The 15211-nt window shown below is 37.5% G+C and overlaps 1 protein-coding gene across 8 annotated transcripts; it reads left to right on the top strand.

The window, feature by feature from the left end:
- Positions 1–718: 718 nt before the first annotated feature.
- LOC131324585 (phosphoribosylaminoimidazole carboxylase, chloroplastic-like) lies at positions 719–13523 on the top strand. 8 transcript variants are annotated; one of them, XM_058356596.1, is made up of 16 exons: positions 722–1078; positions 2106–2321; positions 2455–2566; positions 3039–3101; positions 3209–3347; positions 6458–6546; positions 8002–8075; positions 8203–8350; positions 8452–8625; positions 8900–8987; positions 9080–9196; positions 10230–10327; positions 11392–11509; positions 11592–11686; positions 12241–12347; positions 12921–13523. In XM_058356596.1, exons 1-16 carry the CDS (start codon positions 852–854, stop codon positions 13012–13014), a joined length of 1959 nt encoding a protein of 652 aa, XP_058212579.1. In that variant the 5' UTR covers positions 722–851; the 3' UTR covers positions 13015–13523. The 8 variants fall into 8 exon arrangements, with proteins under 8 accessions (XP_058212596.1, XP_058212579.1, XP_058212587.1 ...); XM_058356604.1 differs by having other exon boundaries at positions 723–1078; positions 6491–6546; XM_058356639.1 differs by lacking the exon at positions 722–1078 and having other exon boundaries at positions 2188–2321; positions 2463–2566.
- Positions 13524–15211: the final 1688 nt, after the last annotated feature.

Genomic DNA, 15211 nt, shown 5'->3' with positions numbered 1-15211 from the left:
ATCAAAATATTTACTCAAACCTTTCAAATTAATTGAATGAATGAGGCTAATTTTTTGAAATAGGATCTTTTCGTGTGATAATCCTTTCACGTGATGCAAAATGGGACGATCAGTGGTCCATTCAACAATTCGAACAATTCATTTTGTAAGTCTTAATGTGTTCACGCCAAAAATGGAACGGATTGTTTTTTATTGTGATAAAAAAAACAAGAAAAGAAAGAGTGGAACACTACTAGCAAAGAGATGGAGGAACACTCGTCTTGTTTGGTTTAAATTTTTGAAAGTTATTTTTGATGTAATAAGTGGAGAGATAAAGAGAAAAATGTATTAAAAACGTGTAGAGAGAAAAATGAAATGTTGTTTTTGATTGAATATCTTCATTGGATTAAGGAGGAGTATTGCTATAGGTACATACACCACATGTATACACATTTTAGACCCGTCTCAAGTCCTACAAAAAAGATCTGAGCCGTTCATTTTGTTCAAAATAGTTTGTTTGCAAACTCTATAAAAAATAATTCAATCCGATATCGTTAAAGGCATTTATGAAACATCCACATTTGCTATAGAATCTAGACCTGAATTTTAAAATAAAGTTAGATATTTTCGTAAACGTTTTTATTGATATTGGGTTGAGTTTGATTTTTTTTTTCAAGGACTTTAAATAAAATGAACAGCTCGGATAATTTTTGTAGGACTCGAGACGGGTCTGTGTATACCCATAGACTTTCCGATTAAAGGAGACAGTGGAACAGTACTGTGTCATCGTTTGTAGCAGCCCCGTTTTTTGCAGTTCAAAAGGAAGGACTGCCTAGCCGCCGTCTTTTCGTAGAGAGGAAAAGCGAGAGAGGATGCTTCACCTGAGCCATCCTCCTCCGACTACAGCAACACTTTCCGGCCACCACATCGATTGCGGTGCCTTAGGTTCAGCTCTCAGTACACACCGAAGCTTCGCGTTAGGGTTTTCCATGGCAAACAACTTCCCCACAGCTTCGTCTTCCTCTTCCACAGCGCTGAAGCAGCACACCACCTGTGGCTGTGGAGCATCCCCCGATTCTTGCAACGCTTCTTCTCACAGGTGCTTAAACTTTTCAACAGAACTTGCACGAATGTGTATACGTATACATAGACCCGAAATACTCTGCAAGTTCTGCAACTTCTTTTCCGAGACACTGAAACACTTTGTTTTTACCTTTCCCCGCATTGTTTTCATGATATCTTGGAATAATTGAATTGGTCTTACCTAGGCAACCACTCCCGAGTGAACAGTCTCGAGGATGGCAAAATAATGTGACAATCCTGAGGGAAGTAGACTACTCAATAATTTCGCATTTCCTTTACCTCGTGATTGAACAAACAATTCAGAAACTCTAAATAAAAGGACGAAGGAAATGAAATCTTGCTTGGTTTTCACTGGAAACTTGAGTAAGGAGTAGATTGTTTTTGGGTTCCGAGACAGTATAGAAAAATAGACGAGTCCAGCTTTGAGTACCGGGTCGGAAGCGGGAGAAGGGATAAGTGTTCAACTTCTGCACCTCCCGCTTTTCAGCCTTGTGTTCCATCTGCACAAGCAACAGCATCTCCACTGCCTTAGTAATATAAGTCTTATTGCATTTCAATCCACGCTCATTGTATTTGCCCTGTATGATTCCAGTCCACACACCTCGTAAAACTTATCATAGGCGACGTATATTCTAGTTATATTTATCTCTCAATGCATATAATTATTCGAATGAGTCTATAGTGACACATGGATATAAATATTTCAAGGGTTTGGAACTTGCTTATGTCCACTGCATTGCTGAATTTACAGATTTCGAATAGTTGGTTTTCTGAATGCTAATAGAAGTATCTTGCATTTCAATATGAACTTACCTGGCGAGGTGGATTTTGTTTTTCAGATTAATTATGAGTGGCGAACTTATATAAGTTGCAACAATCTGTGTACAATACTACTATAATAAAACCATCTTGTAAAGTTTTGGGTTAGTGGTGGTCCCATGTCACCCTCGAGCCATCCTTCTATACGTTTATTTCCATCTACATGTGTGATTTTCTACATTTTTAGTTGCAGACCTGAATGATTCCGAATGATGTTTGCGTAGGAAGAATGATTTACCCATACATGGGGTGTCAGAGACCATCGTCGGTGTGTTGGGAGGAGGGCAACTAGGTCGGATGCTATGTCAAGCCGCATCCCAAATGGCAATCAAGGTGATTGTTTTGGACCCAGAGGAGAACTGCCCAGCTGGTGCATTGTCACATTGTCATGTGGTGGGGAGCTATGATGATAGTGTGACAGTTAAAGAGTTTGCAAAAAGGTTGGGTTTGAATGAGAGTCTTGCGAGCTAATGTTTTTTTCCTCCCTATTCACGTGTTCTCTTGATGGCAGTATTACTTACACCATTCAACAGAACCTGCTTTTGTAGGTTGCTGATTAAGTTTGGTATCTAGGTGTTCAGTTTTGACCTTTGAAATAGAGCATGTTAACGTGGAAACACTGGAGAAGCTTGAACAACGAGGGCTAAATGTCCAACCTAAAGCCTCTACGATTCGAATTATACAGGTATGTTGCTGGACTCGAATTCGAATCTGGATACCACTGGGCAAATAGGATATTACATTATGACCTCAATAATTAAGTAGTCATCGAAGGCATCTGAACTAATCTGTGGGATGCATCTATGACTTTATAACGATGTGGTCGTGGTTCTGACTATATTTACATCAATGATCAACCATATCTTTTGCATAAATTTTGTGCTACTAGTAGCATCCATTGTCTGTTGGGGATTTTATTTTGTTGTTTGCCATTTGAGAAATCAAGTTAATTATACTTAGATATATATTGCGAAATGCCAAAATTTTGATTGTGACATATTGATCTATGTTGAATGCGGACATGGTTAGTTCTATTAGTTACTCTATCCAAGAAGTGGTTTATGAGAAAGTAGATGTATAGATATCCTGAATGGTTGTTAAAAATCAACAACTCTATTGATGGAACTTTGCTTCTGGTTTGGGTTTTACCGTCTCAGGATAAATATCTCCAAAAGGTTCATTTTTCTCGCCATGGCATCCCACTTCCTAAGTTTATGAAGGTTAGTCACCAATTCACCATGTCACGAGAACATTATTATTTTCTTTTTTTCTGAAAATGGTAGTGGAGAATATCCCTGTGTTTGATAGAAAACTATGGCTTAGACAGATAGATGATCCTGAAAGTGCCAAGAAGGCAGGTGACCTATTTGGGTATCCTTTTATGATAAAGAGCAAAAGGCTTGCTTATGATGGGCGTGGAAATGCTGTTGCTAAGAGGGAAGAGGAGATCTCTTCTGCAGTACAAGGTAAGATCTTTGCTTCTGTATACAATTTGAAACTTAATCATAATACTTTTCTGGTGAGTTCCATCCATGCAAATGATCCAGTAATTTGCTTTCCACAGTTGGAAAAAATGATATGGTAATATTTTGGTAAGGAATAGACATCCATGATTTTACTCCAGACTCAGTATGTAGTTAATTAGCTATGTATTTTTTATTTTGTCGTTTCCACTATTTGTTTTATTGTTGTTAAAGTCCCTACCAGATTCCATGTGATTCTGAGTTCTGACACACAGAATCTTGACTCCCTATTTTGGAGCATCGAACTTTTGGTTGATTCATGAGCTCTAAGTTTGTTATCCCTGACTGCTTTGCAACAAAAGTTTAAGATCAGTCTTCTTACTCTGGCCATCTAATATTGTAGCCTTTGGGTTATATACGCTGGGGTAGTTAATGGTTCTCAAGTATGAAATTGTCAAAGTCTTACTAATACTCGATTCATGCCATCCTTTTGGAGGATAAATCTTACTATTTGCGGTGCAAAGATACACTTCATATTTACTTTTCATGCGATTTGTAATAGTTGATTCAAAACCGTTCTTAACTTTGTTACTAAAAAGCAAGAAAACAATTTCACAGTGTTTTGTGAAAAAATAACCTCTTTACTCTTCCATGATTTATTGATCAAACCCTGATTAGAGTATTTAATAGAATCCAAATCAGGTTCTTTGACCCATTCTTTCCGTTCTTTTTCTTCACATGTCACAATACATGTAAAGGTGTTTAAGGCTATAACAACTTAAAAACATAGATTTTTTGTCTCCATTTTCGTGGAATATGATAGTTTAATATGATATGGATCGAATCAGGATGCTATGTTCTTAAAATAAGTTTAAGAAGTCGTGAATCTTGTTGAGTATAATACTCAATATGAAATCAAGAGAAACTATATATGTGAGTACATATCTTTGAATATTACGAATAAATCAAATTTTCTTTTGAATTCTTCTTTCCTCTGAATCATCTATGATAATCAGTCAATTGGGTTATAAAGGATCCTCAATCACACCTTGAACCCACCCCTCACAATAGAAGCTAGCATCGTAACTAGTAGATGACATTATCATCATTCTCAAGATTTTCGTTGTTTTGTGCCTAGAATTATCATACTTATGTAGTGTTAGTATTTAAATCCGTAGATGTTGTTTTACATATATTATACAATGTTCTAAAAGTCGCTTGGCGTTCGTCGCTCGGTCGACCACCTTCGAGCTTCAAGACCTATTAATCGCCGATTAATCGGCTTGTAGCAATTATTCGGGTTTTTATTTATTTATATATTATATATAAATACTCCCCAGTGACAACTCTCATAAAATATTGAACATTCATCTATCAATCCAACGACATCAATTGTTTTTCAAATATGACATAGAAATCTCTCCTTTACAGAAAACTGTTAACATGATTATAACACCAGCTGGTACTGGGTATGGGCCGTTCATTTATTAGTCACTTACCAATTATAATAACTTTATTTATATACACCAAACAATACTACACTTCGTGTTAAGATTTAATAAAAAATATTACTACACTTTGTTACCAAAATCACTAACGTGTCAATATGGGTATGGGCTTTAAAAAAAAAAAACACTAATGTTCGAGGTTGGTGGAGACGTGGAGTGAGAGGAGATCTCGAATTTGAGAGAGAGAGAGGCGATGGGCGGCTCGGAGATCTCGTGTTTTACACAGAGATATGATAGGTGACTCCGAGATCGATCAATCGATGACTGGGTGTTGAACAAGCCCTAAAAACTGTGATTCAAAGCCCTTAAACTGGTATGAGTATATAACAGTCACACCCCTTGATTTTCCAAAATTATAGATTTTACCTCTATTAATCGCCGATAGCTGACTAATCGCCCATTAACTGATTAATCGACTTATCGCCGCTAGACGCCGACTGACTAATCGCCGGTTAATCGCCGACTAACTCCGATTAACCTCCTGACCTACTAATTCAACCTTCTAGGCATTAATCTAATCGGTTAGGCCAAATTTCCAATTAATCGGCGATTAAATCCTTCTTTTAGAACACTGATATTATATTAATCAGTATATTATGGGTTTATAGAAAAGCATTTCCGATTTAAGTGCTCAATGATGCTTTTGATGATGTACTTTATGGTGGACATTATTCAAATCAAGTCATAAACATTTTATGGTATTTCGTCCATATAAAATTTTCTGCCAAGTCTCAATAAATTCAAAGCATTATAATTGCATCCTTTTTTTGCACTTGCACTAGATTTTCAAGTTGATACTTAATTAGTAACACATGAATGCTATGAAGAACTAACATGCCTTATTGGTCGTTGGATGCATCTCGAATAGTTATCGGGCATGGACAAAGCATGTACACAAGAAAATACTGTGGGATATGGCAGGTGGCCGGTCCATTTGATTACATACTATTTTTTTTTTTGAGTTGGACATGTTTGGGACATGCGCATCACAAGTTGGACATGATAGAGGACACGGTAGGGGTTGTTTCCTAGTTCAAAACAAACTTGTTTTGGGAGTCAAATTGCCTATGTGATGCTAAAAATGGCGAAGTTTCTAAATGAAAAAACATTAGATTGGACGAAACTCTACTTGATCGAAATACTCAATACCTCTCTCTCTGGTCTCCTTGGAAATCTCATCAGTTCATTCTCTCTTGCTCCATAGCAAATGGTTGCACCATAGGTTATGTCTGAGTAGTTGAATGCTTGATTTACCCTAGTTCTAAACCTATTTAATGTTCGATGTCACTGATTTTTTCATATTTAGTTCTTCTGAATTGTTGCCGGACAATGTCTTGTATTTATGGCGTTTAATTAGTGGTGGGATATTACATTCTTACTGCCTATTGATTTTTCTTTTATTTCTATTTGTAGATAGACGATCTATTGATTATGTAGAACTAATTTTCTTTTCATTTATTTTTAGTTGGGTTCTTTGTGGGAGTGAATTAGTAACTAAAAAATTCAAAAATGAAGAAGCTTGTTTTGTCATATCTCTACCATAGAATATTCTATTGATGTGGATTAACAAACTTCCCTCTGTTCTATTGTATATATTGCTTCCAGTTCCCCTAATTATCTGGGCTACTCTCTTCGCAGCCCTTGGAGGATATGATCATGGGTTATATGTTGAGCAATGGGCTCCATTTGTGAAGGTTGGTTTCAACTAGGTGCCATTTGCTTAGTACTATTTGTCATGTGGTCCATACATCTACTTTGTATCCCTAAAAACTCTGCTTGTTTTCTGTTTGCTTGTGTGATTTTTGATGTTGAGTCGCACATTAAAAAGGTAAGACGCACAAGAGTTCAGCTACTATGAGTTCCAAACAAACAGTTTTAGTGGTTGATTTGGGAAGAAGCTTGGAAATTTCAAACACCACTCTAGTTTTCAACTCTGTCAAAACATAGTTTATGGTTGTGACAAGTAACTGTTGACTTTGCAGTCACATTTGGGATGCTTCATGATTTTTTCACGTGGCAACATATGACGGCCAATTCATGCTTGAGAACTGAAAACAGTGGTGATCACCTTTATCAAGAATTTTACTCTTGAAGTTCTAGAAGTGAATATGCTCACGTGAACAAAGATTTTTAACTTCTTACATAATGTCTATAGTAGAATCTCTTTATGGGATACTTTAGTGCTATTGACACAATGTCTGCACTTTATCAAAGAAAGGGGTTTAGTGGGGCATAAGAAAAGTTAGGGCGTTACACTCATCCTATTTTAGTACCTCTAAAGGATACCTCAACAGAAAACTGAAAAGTAACGACAGCTAATGGAGTTTAGTAGTTCCTCATATGTAAACTGTTCACTCTGGAGGCCTACTAATATTGAAAAGTAACTGTTCAACAGAGGCATAAGGTTTTCTTTAGCTACTTTTACATAGAAACTAAAATTTGACTAACGCCATTAATTGTAGGTAAGTATGGTGTACCAAACATTTGCTACCACATGGAGTGCCTTAGAAGTTAGAAACATTTTTCTTTTTTTTGCTTTTCTCCTCCTTTCCAAGGTTTGGGATGGAACTACATTTTTGTTTATCAAAATTTCTAGGTCAAAACTGGTATTTTTTGTGTGCTTGTGAGGTACAAAGGGATGAGTAGATCTTTGGAATATTCTGTTACTTATTTGAGCTTTAAATGAGTGTTTTCCAGAATGTTAGAAATTCTCACTTTTTTTCCGTTTTTTTTCCGTCATGGTAGTTTAGAACATCTTTTCAGGAATGACCAAATAATATCTAGCATGTTCTTAACTTTTAAGTAGGGCATGATAGAGGTAAAGCTTACACAATTGTTATGCTTGGTAATAAAAAGTAAATAAATCCTGTAGTGCACTTAGCTTATATGTCCACAAAGTTGAAAGTACCCATGATACTATGGCACCATCACACCAAAGCTTGCAATTTCAGTTTGAACACTTCAGTCAGTTCCTGTAGCAGTTATGCTTTAATCCAATGCAATTTGTTGCTTCCTGTTCTTAATCTTTTCCTTTTGGAATCTCTTTTTGATGGTAGTATATTTGCAACATTGTCATGTCTTGTTATTTAGGTATCTGTTATATGGTGGAAGAGTCACTGATTACAAATTTTTTATTTTTTTTTGGGTAGGAGCTAGCTGTAATTGTGGCTAGAGGGCGTGATAAATCTATCCTATGTTATCCTGTCGTTGAAACCATTCACAGGTAAATATTTCAGCTTCACTAGTTTACCCAGCCTGTTTCTTATTGCAACCTCTGATGACATATTGTTTGTGACCTCTCTCATCATTGAATGTAATGCATATGCCTGTGGATCTTTATGATGTTGCAGGGAAAACATTTGTCACATTGTTAAGGCACCTGCTAATGTGCCATTGAAGATCAGGAAACTTGCTACTGATGTTGCCTATAAAGCAGTTTGTTCCTTGGAGGGTGCTGGAGTATTTGCAGTGGAGTTGTTCTTGACAGAAGATGGTCAGGTTGCGTTATGTTGTTTCAATTGTTTGTGCAATTGTTTGTTGGTTGTTCCAGAAAAGATTTCCTGATGGTATGTTCTCATCTAAGTTATTCTTGTGTGCAGATTTTGCTAAATGAAGTAGCTCCTAGACCTCACAATAGTGGCCATCACACAATTGAATCATGCTTCACTTCACAATATGAGCAGCATTTACGGGCAATTCTTGGTCTTCAACTAGGTGATCCATCAATGAAAACTCAAGCTGCTATTATGTACAACATACTGGGTGAAGACAAGGTGAAATACATTTTGCGTTGTGAACTTTCCCCATTAGAGTCGCAATTAGAAAACAAGTTCATCAAAGCTGACTTCTCAGAAACAGTTACATTACAGCTGAAAGATGGGTTCCTTGAAACATATCCTGTTACTTATTTTCTCTGTGGAAAAGTATCTTTGTTTGCATCAGTGAACTTCCAAGCAGCCATAGTGTCATCTTTTCTGCTTTTCTTTTATACTTCTTGATAGGTAGCAACTAACAGGTTGGATATGTTACCGGTTGTCATGCCTCTAGGGAGAACCAGGTTTTCTTCTGGCTTATCAACTTATTGGAAGGGCATTAGGCATTTCAGGGGCGACTGTTCATTGGTATGATAAGCCAGGTTAGATTAGGTAGAACTATTCAGTTGTTCATCATGTTGGTTCTTCCACTTCTCTCCCAATACTGTCTTGCTTCTTCGAATGGTATTTGCAGAAATGAGAAAGCAACGAAAGATGGGTCACATCACGATAGTTGGCCCTTCTATGGCCATTGTGGAAACACGACTCAAGTTAATGCTTAACCCAAAATTATTGGATGGGCATACAGCAGGTCAGTTGTCTAGATAGTATTTTAGAAGTCTAATGCATTCTGATAGTTGTGTCACATTAGGAGAATCTGCATGTTGTTTGGCATAGTATGACTTCAGAAACAGGTAAGAAGATAGGCAGTTGCATTTTTTCAACTATTATAGCGCAAGTACAATTCTACAAATGCATAATGGTTGATAACATGACTAGTCAAATTCTATTTATTATAAAACCCATCTTTTTGATCTGATAAGGACTATAAGAAATCAATTGCCATATGATTGTCATCTAATAACAATATGAGATCAATTGCTATACAATTGTTAGCCACTTGGCCCATTTCCTGGCAGTTTCTGGGTGGACAGAGACTTCAATTGGCACGAAGTGTGCTCTTCAGTCGTTAAATAACTTGTCATCTGCAAGTTAAGAAGACGTGCCTCAAATGCCTACTACCTCGCATGGTCCCGATGCTTGTCTGAGACTCTGAAATGACTCTTGCTCCTCCTCTCCTCCTCCTCCTTCCTATTCCTCTTGCTCCTCCTCCTTCATATTCCTCTTCCTACACATATGTTAGCGAGTAACAAAGGTGTAAAGAGGCAGTGCATTTTGCAGTACCACTAGGAAGGGAGTGGAAAAATGCAGAGAGGCCCAACACATCTGTCATTGTATCCCAAGATTGGAATTTTTTTTAACACAGAATTAACTCTTTTGTGATTGGATGAATTGTGTATCTGGATCTGCACATGCATGTGAAACACTTCTCAAGTCTAAATCGCAGTGGAACTTGTTTAGCAGAAAAATTGATCTTGTGATTAGATAAATTTGACATCTGGATTGCATGTAAAGCACTTGCCCTAGTCTAAGCCACAAAGTTGTGTGATCTTGGGGGTAATTTGTAGTGTTGGCGGCATGGCTGATTCTAGTCACATGTTCACCAAAATGAGATTCAAATACAAAGCTGTTATCCATTCTTACTTCATTCGATTTTTTGCCTCCATTAATCATTCTGATACATGAAGTTTGCATTCACGCTGCTCTCCTTTTTTTCTTGACAGTCACACCACGTGTTGGGATCATTATGGGTTCTGATTCAGATCTTCCTGTCATGAAGGATGCAGCAAGGATATTGAATATGTTTGACATTCCTAATGAGGTCACATTTTAGTATAACTTGTACTCATTCGAATTTGTTTTCTTAAAGGGTGAAATATGTACTTGCCCCTTTAACCATCCAACTTTTGTTTACTTAGTCTTTTAACTATCAATTGAACACAAATCCCCCTTTAACTACTTAAACGTTACTTCATCCAATTACCACATTCCATCCATTTGTTGGATGGAAAAGTTATGACCTGACCCTAGCTTTTTTTGGCGCCAAAAGAAGGGTAGTTTGGACATTTACTCCAAAACCCTAAGAACAAAATCTGATGAAATGGTTTGGGGGCTTTAGCCGCAAACCCTAACCACTGAAACATACTCAATCACAGAGAGCTCCAAATGGAAGGAAACCGAAACAACTGCTTTGGTGAATGATTAAGGATGAAATGGATCTTGAGAGCTCCAAATTGAAGGAAACCGAAATTTAAGTCTTTTTTTTTTTGAATTTGAGAAAACCGAAATGGAAGAAAAGCGAAATGATCCACTTTATATATAATAATCCACTTTGTATGTAATAATCCTTTCCTTTACGGATTAAAATATGGGTTTGTTTATGTGTTAATGCTGGTTTCTATATAATAATCCTAGTTTCTTGCTGTGTTTGTGAATCTGTGCTCCCATTCTCCAACCTACCAGTTTACAGATTAAAAAATGTTTCACTTTTTTTTGCTGGCGTTGCTCTTTGCCATTGTGCACAGAGAGAGAGAGAGAGAGAGAGAGAGAGATGAGGACGATGACTGGTGAGGGAGGGAGAAGGGATATAGATATACATATATTGGCAGGTGAAAGACTTAACAACCCTCAGTTATAACTTTTCCGTCCAACAAATGGATGGAATGTGTTAATTGGATGAAGTAAGTAACGTTTGGGTAGTTAAAGGGGCATGCGTGTTCAATTGACAGTAAAAGGACGAAGTAAACAAAAATTGGATAGTTGAAGGGGCAAGTAAATATTTTACATTTTTCTTAAATCACAAGTGAAAATGTCACTTATGGGTGACATTTGTATTTGTTTTTAACAGCAAAAAAGAAATTTGTATTGACGGATTAAGTTGTGCAGGTGAGAATAGTCTCAGCACATCGGACTCCTGATATCATGTTTTCTTATGCATCATCTGCTGGGGAGCGAGGGATCCAGGTTATCATTGCTGGTGCTGGGGGTGCTGCCCACTTGCCAGGTTGGAATTCATGAATTGTATGTTCATTTTACAATTCTTTCAACATCAGGTGGGCATTGACATCCTCTTTCTCCTTGTTTAGGCATGGTTGCTGCCCTAACACCGTTGCCTGTTATTGGTGTTCCTGTACGCGCCTCATCACTCGATGGACTTGATTCTCTCTTGTCAATTGTGCAGGTATATTTTATGCCAACTTTTCCTGAAGTAGGTTTTGGCGTTTTGCAATGTAATGTTGGAAGAATGTTGAGAATTTGCACTAGTCGTAGGTCATTTCTTGAAATGGAGGCTAAAGTTGAGATCTTTATTTCATGGACTTGATACTTTTGTGAGAATTGATAGTAACTAGTGAGCATAACAATTTTCCATTGTCTATGGCTACTAATTTTCCGAGCCTTTAAAGGGATGTGTTGCCTGGTACTATCTCTTTTCTCTTGAATCTGCAACTCTAATAGCATAACTAATTGACAGCATGTATAGATTGGGGAGGGGGATAATTAATTAATTATTGACGACAACCAGATGCGATGATTATGCAACCTGCGATACGTGGTTCTTGTTTTGCTTTCTCATTCGTATCTCACTGTCATTCTCACATGCAGTCCAACTGGTATCACGTTAGTATCTTCTTCAAGTCAATGTATGGGTTTGTGTATATCAACTGTAGTGTATGGGTTTTTTTAGAACACTAAGTTAAAATCCCCGCAAATAGTAATTTTTGTTTCAATATGCAGATGCCAAGGGGAGTTCCTGTTGCAACAGTTGCAATAAACAATGCCACCAATGCAGGTTTGTTGGCGGTAAGGATGTTGGGGGTTGGTGATGCTGATCTACAAGCAAGGTCTCTCTCTCTCTCTCTCTCTCTCTCTCTCTCTCTCTCTCTCTCTCTCTCTCTCTCTCTCTCTCATGTTTAGCTTTTCTGCCATGTTTACACTCTCTGTTTTTCTTTGTTGGACAAAGCTATCAAAAAGTCACTTTCATTGTTGCTTATCCTCCCTCGAAAGAGAGATGGATAATGAAAGCAAATATGCCTATAAGTTTCCTGGTGAGATGATTACTTTGGTGGACTGTTTGCATCCTAAGAAGCACAAAAATGCTACACGACACTGACACTCCGATGCAACCTTAATAAAAAAATGCTAGACACAACACCCCTCGTAAGATAAAGTGTGTAGATGATTTTATATCTCATATATGAATGCTATATTCGGTAAATGCGTCATAACATTGGTTGGCATTAAAAGGATGCTAGATACAATACCTAGATGACTAATTCACCACACAATAAGAATTGTATCGTGAAAGACAGACCTACATGCGTTTGAACATGTGTCTGACACAACACACCTCTTAGGAAGTGTCTGCATTTCTTAGTTTGTATCCATTTATAATGAATGCTTTACGTTTTGTGCAGAATGTCCCAATACCTTGAAGACACCAAAAATGATGTCCTTGTGAAAGCAGAGAAGCTAGAAGAAGATGGTTGGGAAGCATACTTAAATTCTTAGCTTCCCCCCAAACACATCTGGTTTATTTTAGCCTCTTTTGACGGGTTTCTTGGTGCTCTTGCTGCGAGTTTGGAGGGAATTCTGACAAATATTTCTTCAGTCTTCTCAACAAGAGATTGAGAGAGATTTACATTATATACCATAGACATTGAGAGGGTTCTACCAAACACAGTAATGCTCATGAAAAGGAATAGTCAGTACCCTCATCTTACATAGCTTTAGGCCTGTGTCAAGGGTTGCAGACGGGAGTAATGGGTACCGGGGATGATCAGAGAGTGGAATCCTGAAATCTTGTCAAACCAAATGCTGAGAAAAACTTCATCGGACAGTGGAGTTTGTTATCGCAAATAACCTCATTAATCGAGAGGCATTTTTTTGGTCGAGCGTGCAGTTCTTTTTAGCATTTTCTTTTGCTCAAGTTTACAAATACTGTGATGGTTCCAGATGGTCTGTAGCTGATTTAACTGATTTTCGTCTTGAATCGGGCTTCATCTCCTTTTGGTACTTTATTTAGTTGGCTGACAAATATTCGATGGTTTGGTTATGCTGTGAGGGGTGCAGCCGAGCTGAGCCTTGTCGTGTTTGAGTTTTAGGCTCGTTAAATAAACGAACCAAGCCCATTCATTTTCGAAATGAGCAGGTAAACGAATTAGCCTATACAAATGAGCCGAGCTCTGCTCAGTTACTGAATGAGACTACAACTCGAGCTTGACCTTGGCATGATTACTACTTGAGTTGAGCTGAGCAAAGTTCAAACGAGCCTGAGTCTCGAGCTGCTTGTGAGCAACTTGGTTTGTTTACAGCCTTCATATGCATAATGGCAAGTACACAAAATTTAGAAGATTAATTGGTGTCATTTATGGTAAAAAAAGGAAAAAAGATCATATCTAGTTTTCATGGTTATGTATACAGCAGCAAAATAGAGGCAAATGATTTTGTATTGAAATAGTTCAGGAGAATCATTTATGCAGTTGATTGTAAAGAGAAGACGAAAATCTAGGAAAACAATAATATGGTTGAAAGAAAGTAATTACACAATCAGTAATGCTAAAGACACATCAATTTATCATACTTCAACTACACCCCTTTCACATACATGTGGAGTCTATACATTTATTCAAAAAAATAAAATTGAGTACTCTTTCCGTAAAGAAAAAAGGTTACTCAAAAGGTAGTTATATGAGTTTTTCAAATGTAAATATATTTCTTATCGGTCAATTAAGGATTTTTATAATTTAGATAAATATGTTTTATTCTGAATGGTTTTTTTTTAACCAGATCATCCCAAATATTATATATAAAAAAAACACAATACAGTAATACTACCGGTCCGAAAATACATAAAATAACAAACAAAACAAAACAAAAAAGAAAAGCCGCTTGGAGCCAAGACGTCGGAGTCGGACTCGTCGATCACACTCGTGAATGAGGGTTGGAGTGGTCAAATATGGAGTGACCAGGAATAGACACAGAGCAAACTCTCTTGGATGGATCTACTGCACCAACTTGAGCTTGTTTCCACTGCAGACTGAAGGCTGAAGCTGCTGCAGATAGGGCTGTAAACGAACCGAATCAAGCCGAACCCTGTTAAGTTCGGCTCGGGTTCATTAAGGTATGAGTTCGGCTCGGGTTCGGCTCGAGTTCGATTCGAGCCTGAACAACTTGGCTCGAGTTCGGCTCGTTAAAATTTTTCAAGGCTCGGGTTCGGCTCGGTTGGGTTCGTTAAGATACTAGTCTGGCTCAAGTTCGGCTTGGATTCGGCTCGGGTTCGATTCGAACTTGAACATCTTGGCTCAAGTTTGGTTCGTTAAACTCAAATGAATCGAGCCAAGCCGAATCTAAACTCGAATTGAGCTCGTCAAGACTCAGGTTTGATTCTATTTAGCTCATTAAACTCAAGCGAACCCAAACTCTCTCATTAATCGTATAGAATTTGGGAGAAAAATAAGTATTGAATTATACATACAACCTTAAAAAATTTTACATTTACAAATAGACCCCTATTGAATTATTAATTAAATTTAAGTATAGGTTCGCGAACCTAACCGAGTCGAATACCGTTAGGCTCAGGTTCGGCTCATTTACGGAACGAGCCTAGAATTGAGGTTCAAGTTCAGTTCGTTTAGCAGACGAATCGAACTCGAACGAGCTTTTATCGAACCGAGCCTCGAACAGTTCGCGAATGGCTCAGTTCATT

This window comes from Rhododendron vialii, chromosome 1a, assembly GCF_030253575.1.
Source record: "Rhododendron vialii isolate Sample 1 chromosome 1a, ASM3025357v1".
In the NCBI taxonomy this organism is placed as follows: Eukaryota; Viridiplantae; Streptophyta; class Magnoliopsida; order Ericales; family Ericaceae; genus Rhododendron; species Rhododendron vialii.
Note: the sequence above shows the minus strand (reverse complement) of the source record. Positions and strands in the feature narration are given on the sequence as shown.

What these genes read in the sequence shown, in the direction of transcription:
- LOC131324585 (XM_058356596.1), top strand. Translation starts at nt 852, where the DNA reads ATGCTTCACCTGAGCCATCCTCCTCCGACTACAGCAACACTTTCCGGC. An exon ending in GATCTCTTCTGCAGTACAAG is followed by an intron (nt 3,348 to 6,457) that starts GTAAGATCTTTG and finishes TATTGCTTCCAG; the next exon opens with TTCCCCTAATTATCTGGGCT. An exon ending in ACATACTGGGTGAAGACAAG is followed by an intron (nt 8,626 to 8,899) that starts GTGAAATACATT and finishes TCATGCCTCTAG; the next exon opens with GGAGAACCAGGTTTTCTTCT.